This window comes from Capra hircus, chromosome 4 (genome assembly GCF_001704415.2).
Source record: "Capra hircus breed San Clemente chromosome 4, ASM170441v1, whole genome shotgun sequence".
Lineage (NCBI taxonomy): Eukaryota > Metazoa > Chordata > Mammalia > Artiodactyla > Bovidae > Capra > Capra hircus.
In genome coordinates, this window is record NC_030811.1 from 91697395 (window position 1) to 91716142 (window position 18748).

At 36.3% G+C, this 18748-nt stretch overlaps 1 protein-coding gene across 5 annotated transcripts in view; it reads left to right on the forward strand.

The window, feature by feature from the left end:
- MACC1 (MACC1, MET transcriptional regulator) overlaps positions 1–18748 on the forward strand; it is an 86361-nt gene that overhangs the window by 51172 nt on the left and 16441 nt on the right. For 4 of the 5 annotated variants that reach the window (XM_018047343.1, XM_018047344.1, XM_018047342.1 and 1 more), the window contains 3 exons: positions 7691–7813; positions 9285–11326; positions 14959–15159. In XM_018047343.1, coding sequence (XP_017902832.1) covers positions 7699–7813; positions 9285–11326; positions 14959–15159 — 2358 coding nt within the window. In that variant the 5' untranslated portion in view covers positions 7691–7698. The remainder of the gene's footprint in view (positions 1–7690; positions 7814–9284; positions 11327–14958; positions 15160–18748) is intronic. The other variant, XM_018047341.1, reaches the window with a different exon arrangement.

Below are 18748 nucleotides of genomic sequence, written 5' to 3' on the forward strand. Positions count from 1 at the left end.
AGCAGAAACTCTGCAGGCCAGAAGGAAATGGCAGGATATATTTAAAGTATTTAAAGGGAAAAATCTACCTGGCAAGGGAAAATGTACTTGGCAAGGATCTCATTCAAATTTGATGGAGAAATAAAAAGTTTTTCAGACAAGCAAAAATTAAGAGAATTCAGTACCACCAAGCCAGCTTTACAACAAATGTTAAAGGGACTTATATAGTCAAGAAATACAAGAAGAGAAAAAAGATTTACAAAATCTACCCTGAACAATTAAGAAAATGGCAATAGGAATATATACATATGTATAATTACTTTAAATGGCAATAGGAATATATATATATACACACACACATATATAAATAATTACTTTAAATGTAAATGGATTAAATGCTCCAACCAAAAGACGCAGGTTGGCTGAATGGATACAAAAAGAAGACCCATATATATGCCATCTGCAAGAAACCCACTTCAGACCTCAAGACACATATAGACTGAAAGTGAGAGGATGGAAAAATACATTCCATGCAAATAGGAAGCAAAAGAAAGCTGGAGTAGCAATCTTCATAGCAGACAAAATAGACCTTAAAGAAGATTACAAGAGAAAAGGAAGGACACTGCATAATGATCAAGGGATCAATCCAAGAGGAAGACATAACAATTGTAAATAACTATGCACCCAACCTAGGAGCACCTCAATACATGAGTAAAGCACTAATAGACATAAAAGGAGAAATTGACAGTAACACAATAATAGTAGCAGATCTTAACACCCCACTTACACCAATGGACAGATCATCAAAACAGAAAATTAATAAGGAAATGGAAGTCTTACATGATACATTGGATGAGGTGGATCTCATTGATATCTTTAGGACATTCTATCCAAATGCAGAAGAATACACCTTCTTTTCAAGTGCACATGGAACATTCTCCAGGATAGACCACATCTTGGGTCACAAATCAAACCTCAGTAAATTTAAGAAAATTGAAATTGTATCAAGCATCTTCTCAGACCATAATGCTATGGGACTATATATCAATTACAAGAAAAAAAAACTGTAAGAAACACAAACACATGGAGATTAAACAACACATTTCTAAATAATCCAACAGGTTACTGAAGAAATCAAATGAGAAATCAAAAAAATTTTAGAAGCAAATGACAATGAAAAGACAACAACTCAAAACCTATTGGATGTAGCAAAAGCACTTCTAAGAGGGAAGTTTATAACAATACAATACTGCCTCAAGGATAAAATAAAACATCGAATAGACAACCTAACTTTAAACCTGAAACAACTGGAAAAAGAAGAACAGAAAGAAAAAAAAATAATAGAAGGAAAGAAATCATAAAGATCCAAGGGGAAATAAATGAAAAAGTAATGAAAGAAACAATAGTAATGATTAATAAAACTCAAAGCTGGTTCTTTGAGAAGATAAACAAAATTGACAAGTCTTTAGCCAGACTCATCAAGAAAAAAAAAAAAGAGAAGAATCAAGTCAACAACATTAGAAATGAAAAAAGAGAGGTTACAAGAAACAATGCAGAAATACAAAGGCTTATAAGAGACCATTATGAACAACTATATGGCAATAAAATAGACAAACTGTAAGAAATGGACAGATTCTTAGAAAAGTTCAATCTTCCAAGACTGAACCAGGAAGAAATAGAAATTATGAACAACCCTATTAGAAGCACTGAAATTGAAGCTGTAATCAAAAATCTCCCCAAAACAAAAGCCCATGATCAGATGGTTTCACAGGAGAGTTCTGTCAAACATTTAGAGAAGAGCTAATGCCTATCCTTCTAAAACTCTTTCAAAAAATTGCAGAGGAAGGAACACTTCCAAGCCATCACCTAAAAGGAGTACGTCAAGGCTGTATATTGTCACCCTGCTTATATAACTTCTCTGCAGAGTACATCATGAGAAACGCTGGACTGGAAGAAACACAAGCTGGAATCAAGATTGCCGGGAGAAATATCAATAACCTCAGATATGCAGATGACACCACCCTTATGGAAGAAAGTGAAGAGGAGCTAAAAAGCCTCTTGATGAAAGTGAAAGAGGAGAGTGAAAAAGTTGGCTTAAAGCTCAACATTCAGAAAACGAAGATCATGGCATCCGGTCCCATCACTTCATGGGAAATAGATGGGGAAAAAGTAGAAACAGTGTCAGACTTTATTTTTTGGGGCTCCAAAATCACTGCAGATGATGACTGCAGCCATGAAATTAAAAGATGCTTACTCCTTGGAAGGAAAGTTATGACCAACCTAGATAGTATATTCAAAAGCAGAGACATTACTTTGCTGACTAAGGTCCATCTAGTCAAGGCTATGGTTTTTCCTGTGGTCATGTATGGATGTGAGAGTTGGACTATGAAGAAGGCTGAGCGCCGAAGAATTGATGCTTTTGACCTGTGGTGTTGGAGAAGACTCTTGAGAGTCCCTTGGACTGCAAGGAGATCCAACCAGTCCATTCTGAAGGAGATCAACCCTGGGATTTCTTTGGAAGGAATGATGCCAAGGCTGAAACTCCAGCACTTTGGCCACCTCATGCGAAGAGTTGACTCATTGGAAAAGACTCTGATGCTGGGAGGGATTTGGGGCAGGAGGAGAAGGAGACGACAGAGGATGAGATGGCTGGATGGCATCACGGACTCGATGGACGTGAGTCTGAGTGAACTCCCGGAGATGGTGATGGACAGGGAGGCCTGGTGTGCTGCGATTCATGGGGTGGCAAAGAGTCGGACACGACTGAGCTACTGAACTGAACTGAATGCCTATCCTTCTATAACTACACCATGATCAAGTTGGATTTATTCCAGAAATGCAAGGATTCTTCAATATATGCAAATCAATCAATGTGATATACCATCTTCCAACAAGTTAGAAGATAAAAACCATATGATAATCTCTATAGATGCAGAAAAAAACCTTTGACAAAATTCGGCACCCATTTATGATTAAAACTCTTCAAAAAATGGGCATAGAAGGAACCTACCTCAACATAGGAAAGACCATATATGATAAGCCTACAGCAAATATTATTCTTAATGGTGAAAAACTGAAAGCATTCCCCTTAAGATCAGGAACAAGACAAGGGTGTCCACTTTTGCCACTATTATTCAACATAGTTCTGGAATTCCTAGCTACAGCAAACAGTGATGACAAATAAATAAAAGGAATCCATATCAGAAAAGAAGAAATAAAGCTCTCACTGTTTGCAAATGACATGATACTGTACATAGAAAAGCCTAAAGATAGTATCAGAAAATTACTAGAGCTAATCAGTGAATATAGCAAAGTTGCAGGATACAAAATCAATACATAGAAATCACTTGCAATTCTATATGCTAACAATGAATAATCAGAAAGAGAAATCAAGGAATCAATCCCATTCACCATTGCAACAAAAAGAATTAAATATCTAGGAATAAGCCTACCTAAGGAGACAAAAGAACTGAATACAGAAAAGTATAAGTCACTATTAAAAGAAATCAAAGATGACATAAACAGATGGAGAGATATTCCATGTCCCTGGGTAGAAAGAACCAATATTGTGAAAATGACTATACTCCCAAACACAATCTACAGATTCAATGTGATCCTTATCAAGTTACCATTGGCATTTTTCACAGAACTAGAACTAGAACAAAAAATTTCACAATTCATATGGAAATGCAAAAGACCCAGAATTGCCAAAGCAGTCTTGTGAAAGAATGGAGCTGGAGGAATCAACCTTCCTGACTTCAGATTATGCTACAAAGCTACAATCATCAAGATAGTATGGCACTGGCCAAAAACAGAAATAAACACCAATGGATAAGATAGAAAACCCAGAAATAAACCCATGCACCTATGGGTACCTTATTTTTGACAAAGAAGGCAAGAATATATAATGCAGCAAAGACAGCCTGTTCAATAAATGGTGCTGGGAAAACTGAACAGCTACATGTAAAAGAATGAAATTAGAACACTTCCTAACACCATACACAAAGATAAACTCAGAATGGATTAAAGACCTAAATGTAAGACCAAAAACTGTAAAACTCTTAGAGGAAAACATAGGCAGAATAGTTGATGACATAATCAAAGCAAGATCTTCTATGACCCACTTCCTAGAATAATGGAAATAAAAACAAAAGTAAACAAGTGGGACCTGATTAAACTTAAAACCTTTTGGACAGCAAATAAACTCTAAGCAAGGAGAAAAGACACCCTGAGAATGGGAGAAAATAATAGCAAATGAAACAACTGACAAAGGATTAATATCCAAAATATACAAGCAGCTCATACAACTCATACCAGAAAAACAAACAACCCAATCAAAAAGTGGGGAAAAGACCCAAACAGGCATTTCTCCAAAGAAGACATCCGAATGGCTAACAAACACATGAAAAGATGCTCAATGTCGCTCATTGTTCATTTCAGTTCAGTTCAGTCGCTCAGTCGTGTCCGTCTCTTCGAGACCCCATGAATCGCAGCACGCCAGGCCTCCCTGTCCATCACCAACTCCCAGAGTTCACCCAGACTCGCATCCATCGAGTCAGTGATGCCATCCAGCCATCTCATCCTCTGTTGTCCCCTTCTCCTCCTGCCCTAATCCCTCCCAGCATCAAAGTCTTTTCCAATGAGTCAACTCTTTGCATGAGGTGGCCAAAGTACTGGAGTTTCAGCTTTAGCATCATTCCTTCCAAATAAATCCCAGGGTTGATCTTAGAGAAATGCAAATCAAAATTACAGTGAGATATCACCTCACTCCAGTCAGAATGGCCATGATCAGAAAGCCTACAAACAATAAATCTGGAGAAGGTATGGAGAAATGGGAACACGCTTGCACTGTTGGTGGAAATGTAAATTGATACAGCCACTATGGAGGACTATATAGAGATTCCTTAAAAAACTATCAACAAAACCACCATATGACCCAGCAATCCCACTCCTAGGCATATACCCTGAGGAAAGAAAAATTGAAAAAGATACATGTATCCTATTGTTCATTGCAGCATTATTTACAATAGCTAGAATATGGAAGCAACCTAGATGTCCATCGACAGATGAATGGCTAAAGAAGTTGTGGTCATATAGACAATGGAATATTACTCAGCCACAAAAAGGAATGCATTTGAATCAGTTTTAATGAGGTGGATGAACCTAGAATCTATTATACAGACTGAAGTAAGTCAGATAGAGAAATACCATATTCTAACACATATATATAGAATCTAGAAAAATGGTACTGAAGAATTTATTTACAGGGCAACAGTGGAGAAACAGACATAGAGAATAGACTTATGGACACGGGAAGTGAGGAGGAGAGGATAAGATGTATAGAAAGAGTAACTTGGAAACTTACATTACCATATGTAAAATAGATAGCCAATTGGAATTTGCTATATGGCTCAGGAAACTCAAACAGGGACTCTGTGTTGAGAAAAGTTGTGGGATGGAGAGGGAGATGGGAGGGAGGTTCAAAAGGAAGAGAATATATGTATACCTATGGCTGATTCATGTTGAGGTTTCACAGAAAACAGCAAAATTCTGTAGAGAAATTATCCTTCAATAAAAAATAAATAAATAAATAAATAGCGAAGTTAGAACTGGACATGGAACAACAGACTGGTTCCAAAATGGGAAAGAAGTATGTCAAGGCTGTATACTGTCACTCTGCTCATTTAACTTATATGCAGAGTACATCATGCAAAATGCTGGAATGGATGAATTGCAAGCTGGAATCAAGATTGCTGGGGAAAATATCAATAACCTCATATATGCCAATGACACCATCCTTGTGTCAGAAAGTGAAGAAGAACTAAAGAGCCTCTTGATGATGGTGAAAGGACATAATAAAAAAGCTGGCTTAAAACTCAATATTTAAAAAACTAACATCATGGCATCTTGTCCCATCACTTAGATGGGAAACAGTGGAAACACTGCCAGACTTTATTTTATTGGGTTCCAAAATCACTGCAGGTGGTACCTGCAGCCATGAAATTAAAAGATGCTTGCTCCTTGGAAGAAAAGCTGTGACCAACATAGACAGCATATTAAAAAGCAGAGACATTACTTTGCCAGCAAAGGCCCATCTAGTAAAAGCTATGGTTTTTCCAGTAGTCATGTATGGATGTGAGAGTTGGACCATAAAGAAAGCTGAGTGCCAAAGAATTGATGCTTTTGAACTGTGGTGTTGGAGAAGACTCCTGAGAGTCCCTTGGGTAGCAAGGAGATCAAACCAGTCAATCCTGAAGGAAATCAATTCAGAATATTCTTTGGAAGGACTGATGCTAAAGCTCCAATACTTTGGCTACCTGATGTGAAGAACTGGCTCATTAGAAAAGACCATGATGCTGGAAAAGATTGAAGGCATGAGGAGAAGGGGACGACAGAGGATGAGATGGTTGGATGGCAACACCGACTCAACGAACATAAGTTTGAGCAAGCTACAGGAGATGATGATGGACAAGGAAGCTAGATGTGCTAAACTCCATGGGGTTGCAAAGAGTCAGACATAGCTTAGCAACTGAACAACATTCTCCTCTTGCCTTCAATCTTAATATATTTAGGGATTGATTATTTTTGCTTTTTGTGATAAATGCTTATTCAGATATTGTTTCAAATTTTTTAGTAATGTCTTATTTTGATGATTGTTTTGTAGAAGTCTTCAATATATGCTGGAATCCAATCCTTTTTTCATCTTCAGTCATATATAATGAAAATATCTTCTCCAGGTTTTTGGCTTGTGTTTTTACTTTTTGTGAACAATGTACTTTGATATATAGGATATCATTCTTTTTTTTTATGGTTTGCTTTGTGTTTGTGCTTTGCTTAAAAATTGTTTCTAAACAGCATCAAGATAAATCCTTAGACTCTACTTTTAAAATTTTGCTTTTCAGTCTTTAAATCTCTTAGAATAAATTTTTGCATATGATCAATGTAATTTTTTTCAGCATGAACCATCAATTGTACCATCACTGTTAATTGAATTATCTATTTCCACACTGCTCTGCCTGACTATCTCTATCATATATAAATATTAAGTTCTTGTTTGAGGGTGATACTACTTCTGGTGATATTGTGTGTCCTTAGTATATTTCTATTCCAATCCACATTGTCTTACTTAGCACTTATTTCTAATAAATTATGATATCTAGTATCATATATCACTTCCATTATGTCCTTCTGGATTGTCTTGAATAGTCCTTTGCTTTTCTTCATAATTTTCAAAACAGCCTAAGTTACAAACATGTTTATAATATGTGATTTTTCTGGAACTGCATTGAATTTATAGGAGGATTTGGAGAGGATATCTAGTTTAAAGATTTTTTTAGTTTTTTAGTCATCAAACAAGAAATGCCTATTTAGTGGAGTTTCAACTTACTATTCTTTTTGTTATCCTTGAGTTTTTCATTATTACATTTTTTATAGTATAGTATCCCTAATGCATTTCTAGGTTTGTTTGTTGTTATTAATCCAGGATCTGAGTGTTTTTCAATGGAGTATTAACAGCTGTATCAGGATATCTGTCAAGCATCCTACCAGAAGTAGAGGATCTATGAAGAGTATTTTTATATGTAGTTTTCTATTTAAATCTGTGGATTTCTTCGAGTTTGGTTTCTATGCCAGCCTGCTTATATTATCTTATAAGAAATATACATACATATATATATAACATATATATGCCTATATATTGTTTACTTTGTAGGTGGAATAATGCTAACCAATGAAAAAGCCCATTTTTGGTCAGGAGGAATTTCACGAAGTATGTCTGAAGGAAATCTGTTTGACATGGAAGCCCGAAAATCCTCAAGAAATTGTGATATTACAGGTATAGGAATTTATAATTATTGAATTTTTTTTAATCCATCATGACTAATTATTGGGGGACTACTTCTGAAAAGTGTTACAAACAAGAGAATTGTCAAATCACAACTTTATCATTGAAATACTTACACTGTCATTTAAAAGATGCGAACAATAAAATAGTAAAAATAAAATAAAACAGGTAATGATAAGTATTATAAGGAGACAAAGTTCTTTATTAAATGAGCAGTATATGCAGTATATACAGTGAATTTTGAGGTTAAAGAGACATCTGTAGGTTGCAGTGGGCCAACAAATCCAGTATAAAAGAATGGAATAGATTCTCAGAGGAAATGTAGGTTTTAAGAGAGTTTGAAGGTCCTGGATTTGAAGAAAATTGTGAAAATAAAATAAATGCAGCAATTGTTTTTCAAAATGTATCTTAACATTTTTAATATATGACACTTAAAACTAATTTCAATCAATATATAGTTCTATATATAACAAAAATGTCTGAAAGCTTACTTGAACTCATTTTTTCTATTTTAGCTTTCATTTTCTGTAAAGCAGCCACAATTTTACAAAGTCCACAGAATCTTTATCAATATTTATTGAAAAAGTGATCAAATATAATTTGCTCTAAACATAAATATTCAGTATTTTTGAGATATATAGAAATTCATTATAGTTGACATACAAGTATTTGAATGTGTTGCTGATTCTTAAAATATCCACTTTCCAAAGTAACAGCGTATTTCCCTTTTGTGGTGGTAATAAGACTGTTCTTTGCCATTTTAAACTTTAAAAAGCTCAAAGAATTCCTTCAAGTAGTAAATCTAATGGTGGTCTATTTTTTCTGTGCTTATTTTCATGAAATGTTCACTTTTCATGAAAAAAAATTCAACCTGTTAAAATTTTTCAATATGAAATTTTTGGAAAATATTCTAAGGAATCCCTGTTTGTCTAGTTTGTTATTTTTTTAAAAAAATTTTAGCTGTTTATAGATATATTTGATATTTTTCACATATTGAATATTATCAGGAAAGAAAATGTTAAATAAAATAATCTAGATGTAATGAGACCAACCACTGTATGTTTAGAAAAATCTGGATAATAGACTAAATTATTCTGTTTATTCAGAGATACTCATTTATGAAAATGACATATTAAGGCATAAATGTATGTAGTCTGGGTCATTTTCACAAATATGTGTTAAATGATTATTATTGAAATTTCTAAATATTTTTGTTTATAAATCATAGTGTATTAAGATAAAATAATGTTACATAGAGTCAAAATAACCTGGTCAAACAATTTCTCTTTCCTCTAAACATGAAAATTTGACCGAAATTAACATTGATTTTGTAGTACTTAGACTGGAGATGAAAGACAAATAAAAATTCTTCAATTTTTAAGCTATAGTAAAACTTAATCTTGGTTGTATCTCAGAATGCCATTTCATCTTTGTTTTGCATTATTTTGGTTTAAATAACAAGAATGTCCAGATCCAGGTTTGCCTCTTGATTGGCCAGAGGATTTCACACTTCATGGCAATAATGCTTCCAATGCTACAAATCCATTCTGGAATGGACTGTCTGCATCTAACCCATTTTTGGATGATATAACTCAGCTAAGAAATAACCAGAAGAGAGGTAATATTTCTATCTTGAAGGAAGATCCTCTTCTTTTTTTTAGAGAAATAGAAACTGGAAACTCTTTTGATTCCTCTGGTGATGAACTTGATGTGCATCAGTTGCTTAGGCAGTCTTCCTCAAGAAAGTCTGGAAGATCTAAAAGTGTTTCTGAACTTTTGGACATTTTGGATGACACAGCACATGCCCGTCAGAATATACATAACTTTGACCAGATCTTAGAACAAGACTTAGAATGGCTTCGAAATGATCGAGAGGCTTATAAAATGGCTTGGTTAAGTCAGCGCCACCTTGCCCGTTCCTGCCTAGATTTGAGTACAATTAATCAGAGTCCTGGATGGGCCCAAACACAAGTTGCAGAGACTACAGTCGTTTGCAAATTAAACCACCAAGGAGGGTCAGTACAGTTACCTGAATCAGATATCACTGTTCATGTGCCCCAAGGCCACGTAGCTGTGGGAGAATTCCAAGAGGTATCTCTAAGGGCTTTTCTAGATCCTCCACAAAAGCTTAACCACGATCTTTCATGCACCATAAGCCCACTGTTGGAAATCATGTTAGGTAACCTCAACACAATGGAAGCCATTTTGCTGGAGATGAAAATTGGGGCTGAAGTGAAAAAGGATCCTTTCAGCCAAGTCATGGCAGAAATAGTGTGTTTACACAGTCTGGAAAAAGAAGGCCCTTTCAAAGTATTAAACAACTGCTACATTTATAAAGACACCGTCCAGGTCAAGCTAGTAGACTTGAGTCAAGTGATGTATCTAGTGGTTGCCGCACAAACTAAAGGTACTCAATCACCAGCTGCCACCATTTGGGATTATATCCACAAAACCATTTCAGTTGGAATTTATGGACCCAAATATATCCACCCCAGTTTCACTGCTGTTTTCACAGTTTGTGGACATAGTTATATGCCAGGAAAGCTTACTATCTCTGATATTAAAAAAGGTGGGAAACCCAACACATCTCCAGTTGTGTTTCAGCTCTGGGGGAAGCATTCCTTCCTACTTGAAAAGCCACAAGATTTAAGTATATCTGTCTTATCATGTGATCCTGATTTTGAAGTAAAAGCAGAAAGGAAAAGGAAAGAAGTTAAGCAAAAGCACTTGCAATCAGGTCAAGTAGTTCATCAACAATTTTTCTTCTCTTTAGTTGACTCCAGAGAAATGCATTTGTTTGTTTTCTGTGTTCAGTTGGAGCCGTGCAGTGGTAGGCCAGTGACACAGTTCTTTATAACTTCACCTGATCCAGCTCCGAACCTAAAAAGTCTGTCAATTCTTCCAAGTGATTTGCAGAAGAAGAAGGAAAGTAAATCTGCTTTATTACCAACAGTGCATGTTAAATATCCTACATTTCAAGACAAAAAATTGAACTTTACCAGCTATGGAATAACCCAGAAGACAGTGATAAGACAAAATAAGATTGAATACTTACTTGAATATTTCAAAGGGGACACAGTAGCTCTTCTTGGAGAAGGTAAAGTAAAAGCCATTGGACAGTCCAAAGTGAAAGAATGGTATGTGGGAGTCCTGAGAGGCAAGATTGGACTTTTACACTGCAAAAACATCAGGGTGATTGCAAAGGAACAAGTAATGTCTATGTCAGATACTGTCTTCACAACCCGGAATCTACTTGAACAAATTACCCTGCCTCTTAAAAAACTGACTTACATCTACTCAGTTGTCTTGACTTTGGTGTCAGAAAAAGTGTATGATTGGAAAGTTTTAGCTTATGTCCTAGGCTATTCACATCTGGCACTAGAAGACTTTGATCAGCTACAAGCAGACAAAGAATCAGAAAAAGTTGCTTATGTTGTAAAGAAGTTAAAGGAAGATTGCCATGCAGATAGAAATACCAGGAAGTTTCTTTATGAACTTGCTGTGGTGAGTATTGCTTGATCACAGGAATTTACTTACCGTAGAGAACTTTATTAACTTGGCAATATTTATAAGTAAACATATGAGAGTAGTTTGAAAAACTCTCAGTAGTCTCAAGTAAACTGAAGTCACTTCAGAGCTTTGCATACAAGATCATATAACTAGTGTCTTAGATTTGACATTCAATTGTGATTTTCCCAGAAACTAGGCCCCCAAGGATCATTCTTTAATGGAAGATTAAAGATTCTGTTTGTGCTAAAACATAACAATTAAGAGATCCCTTTTTTTCCTCTCTCAAATATTTAGATAGCTCTTAAAATATCAGAGGAGTTCCAATTACATGAAAGTAAATAAGACAAAACTGAAACAAAACTACTTAACTTGGGCATTGCTGTAGATTCACTTTTTAGTGTTTTTTAGATGTGCTACCAATGTCCTTAACTTTAGCAATTTAACATTTGTCTTATGTACGTGGTGCATCACAATCCAAAAGTGATATTGCTAATTCTCTTCTTAATGTTTATGTTTTAATAGGACTCTAAGAATCATGTTTTTTTCAACATAGCATTCACCCCCGTGTAAGGCTCAGCAGAGAATTATAAAAAACATGAAGAACTGTTTTGTCTTACATTTGGATATTCAGTAATTTATTTAAAAAAAAATCAAGAGCATATTTCTAAAAATGGCTAAAATGTGACTGTATAAATAATAATAATGATATATACCACTTTCCTAAGGATCTCTATATGTTTGGCACTGTGCCCAGCACTGTATACATACTCTTTCATTTGGCCATTTTAATCACAATACAGGATAAGTCTAGTTAGTATCTCTATCTCTAAATAGAGGAAACAGAGTCTTGGGAGATTGGGCAACTTGCCCAAGATCTGCCAGTTGGTATCAGAGATGGGATTTGAAATCTTTTTGGTTCCAAAGCCACACATAAAACCACTATATTTCCCTGAAACAAAGTTTTTAACAATGTACATAGGTATATAAAGATATTTAAGTATGTGTATTGGTGTGTAGTAAATATCATTATAATTGCAAAACAGGTACCCTATAAGAGATGAGTGGTTCATGTAAAGTGAGGCAGATTCATGTAGAGGAGTCAAGTTTTAATCGAAGTGCAAAATGGGAGAAAAAATTTTTGGCAAGGGTTTTATTCTGTGATGTTAACAATAGCTAACATGATATAGTATATATATATATATATATATATATATATATACACACATACATGTGGGCTTATGGGCTTCCCGGGTAGCTCAAATGGTAAAGAATCTGCCTGCAGTGTGGGAGCTCTGGGTTCAGTCCCAGGGTCAGGAAGATCCCCTGGACAAGGGAATGGCAACCCACTCCAGTAGTCTTGCCTGGAGAATTCCATGGACAGAGGAGTCTGGTCGGCTATAGTTCATGGGGTTGCAAAAAGTCAAGTATGACTGAGTGACTAACACACACACACACAGATAACTCTTCAATTGTTTTTATGATTCTACAGTGATACTGAGAAGGGTGAATTTTTAAAACCCAATATCCAATTAAATAGGTGGTTTTATGATGGTGTGATGCATTTTCACTTAATCCAGGATGTTTACAGTCATTGGCTAATCTACCTGGTTGAAGCTGCACATGCATTTTGCAATAGCTCATGACCTCTCGTAGCTTGTGTTCAGCATGGACCCATGAAAGTTTGAACTGAAAATTGCTTTCTTGTTTCTGTTTGTGGCAGAAAAGGTTATATTGACCAAATGGTCTTAAAGTTTAAGCTGGGTTACACTTACTCTATGTTAGTGTATGATAGTTGAGTCACTTTGGTGACTAACTAGATAGAGCTGGTGGAGAGCTCGTTTAAGTGAGTGTTTCCTACAATTTCATGTTGTGCCTCAGTGGAGGCTTCAGAATTTCTGAAAGGAAAGAGCTAAGGCCTAGTTATCTAACCGGAAGATGAGGAAGCATATGGTATAGAGGCTACCTCTTGAAACTTTATTTGTATAGTGAAAAGTGAAAGTGAAAGTCATTCAGTTGCTTCCGACTCTCACAACCCCATGGACTATACAGTCAATGGAATTAGGAGTACCTTTTTCTTGGATTGTATACTTGGGATTCCAGCTTGGAGTAGCTGGAAATGAACTTATAAAGAGTGTGGGTTACAGTCTCCTCAATCATATCTAGACATTAAGACTGTCTTTATATATTTTGGAATTTGACACTCTAAGCACTTCAGCATCTGATTCAACTTTCATAATGATTTTAAGGGGTTAGACAGGGTAGTATTACTATAATATCCACTTTAAAAGTCATTAAATAGAGACATTTTGTGATTTATCTAAATTCCTGTTCTTTGTGGAGTTGGATTTTAAACTTAGGTTTTATAACTTTAAGTGCAAATTTATTTTCCTTAAAACAAGGAACTGGGATAAACTAAACCCACTCCACAGTTTACTAAAAGCACCCTCAGGGGCCTGCTGTCTCAGCACGGCTTCTCCCTGAGGTCACAACTCCTCTCCATAAATTTACAGATAAATATAGGCCATGTATAGAGACCATGAGTAGTTCTCCTAATGCATCCATAAGAATGAACATTCCTTGGACTGTAATAGTTGCTTCACTTAGTCATTCATTTTTACTTATTGTTTCATAATGATAGATAAAGCTTTTAAGTGCCATTAAATGATGAAGGACTACTGAACATTTTTATTTGAACAGAAAAGAAATATAGATAAATCTCTTGTACTTTAAAAATATATTCAAGACAAAAGAGAAACTCGTAGACTTGTTTGAAACATGCATAGTGACTGACAAAGCTCAATGCTTAACGAATAAAAAAAGTCTGAATTTTTTCTTTTTTGCATTGTTGAAACCTAAGTGTTTTATATTTGATACCTTGTGATTTAAATTTAGCATTAACTACATTGATGGTATGGAGAAGGCAATGGCAACCCACTCCAGTACTCTTGCCTGGAAAATCCCAGGGACGGGGGAGCCTGGTGGGCTGCCGTCTATGGGGTCACACAGAGTCGGACACGACTGAAGCAACTTAGCAGCAGCAGCACATTGATGGTAAAGGGAGAAAGTTAATTTTTTAAGTTATTAATAGCAATAGCTTTGTTGAAGGTTGTCCAAGTTTCTCATTTTTATGCAATACATATAATTCTGGGGAGTTTTAAATCATACTTTGATTAAAAAATTAAATAATGTTTACCAACAGCTGTGTGCTCACTCTAGGAATCCTATAGCCAGTCCTCTGGAAGGAAAGTAATTACTGTTTGTATAGTGAATAATCATGGGTTAATAAATTATTAACTGCTAAAACTTCAGAGTATCTTTGGAAGTGGCTAATTCAACTTCCTCCTTTGGTAATTAAGGATATTAAGAGACATTTTAGTTAAGTGGTTTACTTAAGGCCCTATAATTAGCTACCAAGTTAGCCCTGAAACTCCCCTTAATTCTGGTCTAGTTTATATCCTCTGTACTTTGCTTGTTGGATTCGCTTAAAAGTAAATCAACTCTTTGAATTTTAGAAAACTCAAATATATGTGTGGTGAAAAAAAGGATGCAAGTTTCTAGAATATGTAATAACAAATTTAATTTCTAGATAAAAGTTCAAATTAGTTGCTTAAAGTTATGACATGTAGTTGTTGCTGCAGGCTCTGCTGAAGATTGATTGCCAAGGATTAGTAGTGCATCTTGTCCAGGAGGCTGCTATTCTGACTTCAGCTGTCAAGCTTGGGAAAGGCTGGAGGGAACTAGCTGAAAAGTTAGTGCGACTCACAAAGCGACAAATGGAGGCATATGAAATTCCTCACCAAGGAAAATCTGGAGATGTGGCTGTAGAGGTAAGATTTCTGTTCATCTAAGTAGTAAAAAACTGCAGACAAAGTAAATCAAATGCAGTCAAGAGTCCACTGCATATACTAACTGACTGAGGGAGTGTCCTAAGGGATCCACTCACTGAAATCACTGAATCTATAACCATTGATGCTATCTGAAATATACACATCACTCTTTAATGGTATTAAGAACCTTTAAGATATATTGATGTTTTTCCTACTGGACTGCATATGGCCTTTTATCAAATAAATTGACCAAATAAGATAGACAGTTGTTATGAAGGGCTATAAGAACTTGAGGTGGAGAAAAGATAAACTTTGAAGGAGTTGGGACCCAGTCAGGACAAGGAAAAGGGACACAATAGTAAGTATTTATCAGCTTCAAACATAGAATTAGTCTTTGGTGGTAAATAATGTTTGGTGACAAAAAAACTTAAGAGAGTAAATGGTGTGAGGTCGTTGGTAACAATAGCTAGAGATATCTGTGTGCATTATCTATCTCCTTCACAATTTTGCATACAGTAACTATAGACATCAAATACAGAATGACAGATGTCAACTTAAAATATAGTCACAAACTGAAAGTTGAGAGTTATGTTTTATTTGGAAATTTTGTGGAGTTAAGCCTGGGAGGCAGCATCTTGAGCAGCCCTGAAAGAACTGCTCTGAGGAAGTGGGGGGAAGAGTCAAGTCATATAGAAGTTTGCCACAAAGGGCAGGCAGTCTGAACATCAAAAGTATTTAGTAAATTACAGAAAACCAGATATCTCAAGTTAAGCAATGTAGCACTTTTCTGTGTATGGGAAAATACAAGAGTCTGGGCTTACTGAAATCATTCCTTTAATATGCATCTCAGCCATCTGGGCCCAGCATCCTGCATTTTTCACTTCCTGAATTCCTCCATGCTCACTGTAGGGAGTGATTGTGGCCCAGTGGGCCAGAGAGCTCAGGTACTCTTCCTGGGTACCCTTAGGACTCAGGAATTCACATTTGAAGGGCTGGAATCACTCATGACTGTAATCCTTGTTTGCTGGTATGGCAGGAAATATTCCCTTTCTCACAGCATGTAAAACAAAGCAAATATGTAAAATGCAAAAAATTTATTAATATTAAAATAAAGTACACTATTCAGTGTAAGTTATATAAATATTTTCTCTATTTACCATAAAGACATATGAGTCTTTTTTTATTGACTAAATCAAATCTCTTATGATTATACAGTAGAAGTGACAAATAGATTAAAGGGATTAGATCTGATAGAAAGAGTGCCTGAAGAACACTGTAACACTGTACAGGAGGCTGTGATCAAAACCATCCCCAAGAAAAAGAAATGCAAAAAGGCAAAATGGTTGTCTAAGGAGCTGAGAAAAGAAGAGAAGCAAAAGGCAAGGAGAAAAGTAAAGATATATCCATCTGAATGCAGAGTTCCAAAGAATAGCAAGGAGAGACAAGAGAGCCTTCCTAAGTGATAGATACAAAGAAATAGAGGAAAACAACAGAATGGGAAAGACTAGAAATTTGAAATACCAAGGGAACAAAACATTTGGAAATACAAAAAAAAAAAAAAAAATTAGAAACACCAAGGGAACATTTCATGCAAAGATGGGCACAATAAAAGACAGAAACAGTATGAACCTAACAGAAGCACAAGAGATTAAGAGGTGGGAAGAATACACAGAAGAACTATACAAAAAAAGATCTTAATGACCCAGATAACCATGATGGTGTGATAACTGACCTAGTGCCAGACCACCTGGATTTTGAGGTCAAGTGGATCATAGGAAGCATCACCATGAACAAAGCTAGAGGAGGTGATGGAATTCCAGCTGAGCTATTTCAAATCCTAGAAAATAATGCTGTTAAATTGCTGCACTCAATACGCCAGCAAATTTGGAAAACACACAAGTGGCCGCAGGACTGGAAAAGGTCAGCTTTCATTCCAGTCCCAAAGAAAGGCAATGCCAAAGAGTGTTCAAACTACTGTACAATTCTACTCATCTCACATGCTAGTAAAGTAATGCTCAAAATTCTCCGATCTAGTCTTCAACAGTACATGAACCTAGAACTTCCAGATGTTCAAACTGGATTTAGAAAAGGCAGAGGAACCAGAGATCAAATTGTTAATGTCCTTTGGATCACAGAAAAGCAAGAGAACTCCAGAAAAACATCTACTTCTGCTTCATTGACTCCATTAAAGCCTTTGTGTGGGTCACAACAGACTGTGGAAAATTCTTAAAGAGATGGGATTGCCAGACCACCTGACCTGCCTCCTGGGAAATCTGTATACAAGTCAAGAAGCAACAGTTAGAACTGGACATGGAACAATGGACTGGTTCCAAATTGGGAAAGAAGTACATCAAAGCTGTATATTATCACCCTGCTTATTTAACAGGGTACAGAGTGCATCATCAGTGCCAAGCTGGATGAAGCACAAGCTGGAATCAAGATTGCTGGGAGAAATATAAAAAAATCTCAGATACGCACATGAAGCCACCCTTATGGCAGAAAGCCAGGAAGAACTAAAGAGCCTCTTTATGAAAGTGAAAGAGGAGAGTGAAAAAGGTACCTTAAAACTCAACATTCGAAAAATGAAGGCCATGGCAAATACATGGGGAAACAATGGAAACACTGACAGACTTTGTTTTCTTGGGCTCCAAAGTCACTTCAGATGGTGACTACAGCCATGAAATTAAAGACACTTGCTCCTTGGAGAAACACTATGAGAAACCTAGACAGCGTATTGAAAGTAGAGACATTACTTTGCTAACAAAGGTCCATCTAGTCAAAGCTATGGTTTTTCCAGTAATCATGTATGGATGTGAGGTTTGGACCATAGAGAAAGCTGAGCACTGAAGAATTGATGCTTTTGAACTGTGGTATTAGAGAAGACTCTTGAGAGTCCCCTGGACACAAGAAGATCAAACCAGTCCATCCTAAAGGAAATTAGTCCTGAATATTCAGAAAACGAAGATCATGGCATCCGGTCCCATCACTTCATGGGAAATAGATGGGGAAACAGTGGAAACAGTGTCAGACTTTATTTTTTTGGGCTCCAAAATCAGTGCAGATGGTGACTGCAGCCATGAAATTAAAAGACGCTTACTCCTTGGAATAAAAGTTATGAGCAACCTAGATAGTATATTCAAAAGCAGAGATATTACTTTGCTGACTAAGGTCCGTCTAGTCAAGGCTATGGTTTTTCCTGTGGTCATGTATGGATATGAGAGTTGGACTGTGAAGAAGGCTGAGCGCCGAAGAATTGATGCTTTTGAACTGTGGTGTTGGAGAAGACTCTTGAGAGTCCCTTGGACTGCAAGGAGATCCAACCAGTCCATTCTGAAGGAGATCAACCCTGGGATTTCTTTGGAAGGAATGATGCCAAGGCTGAAACTCCAGCACTTTGGCCACCTCATGTGAAGAGTTGACTCTTTGGAAAAGACTCTGATGCTGGGAGGGATTGGGGGCAGGAGGAGAAGGGGATGACAGAGGATGAGATCGCTGGATGGCATCACGGACTCGATGGACATGAGTCTGAGTGAACTCCCGGAGATGGTGATGGACAGGGAGGCCTGGCGTGCTGCGATTCATGGGGTGG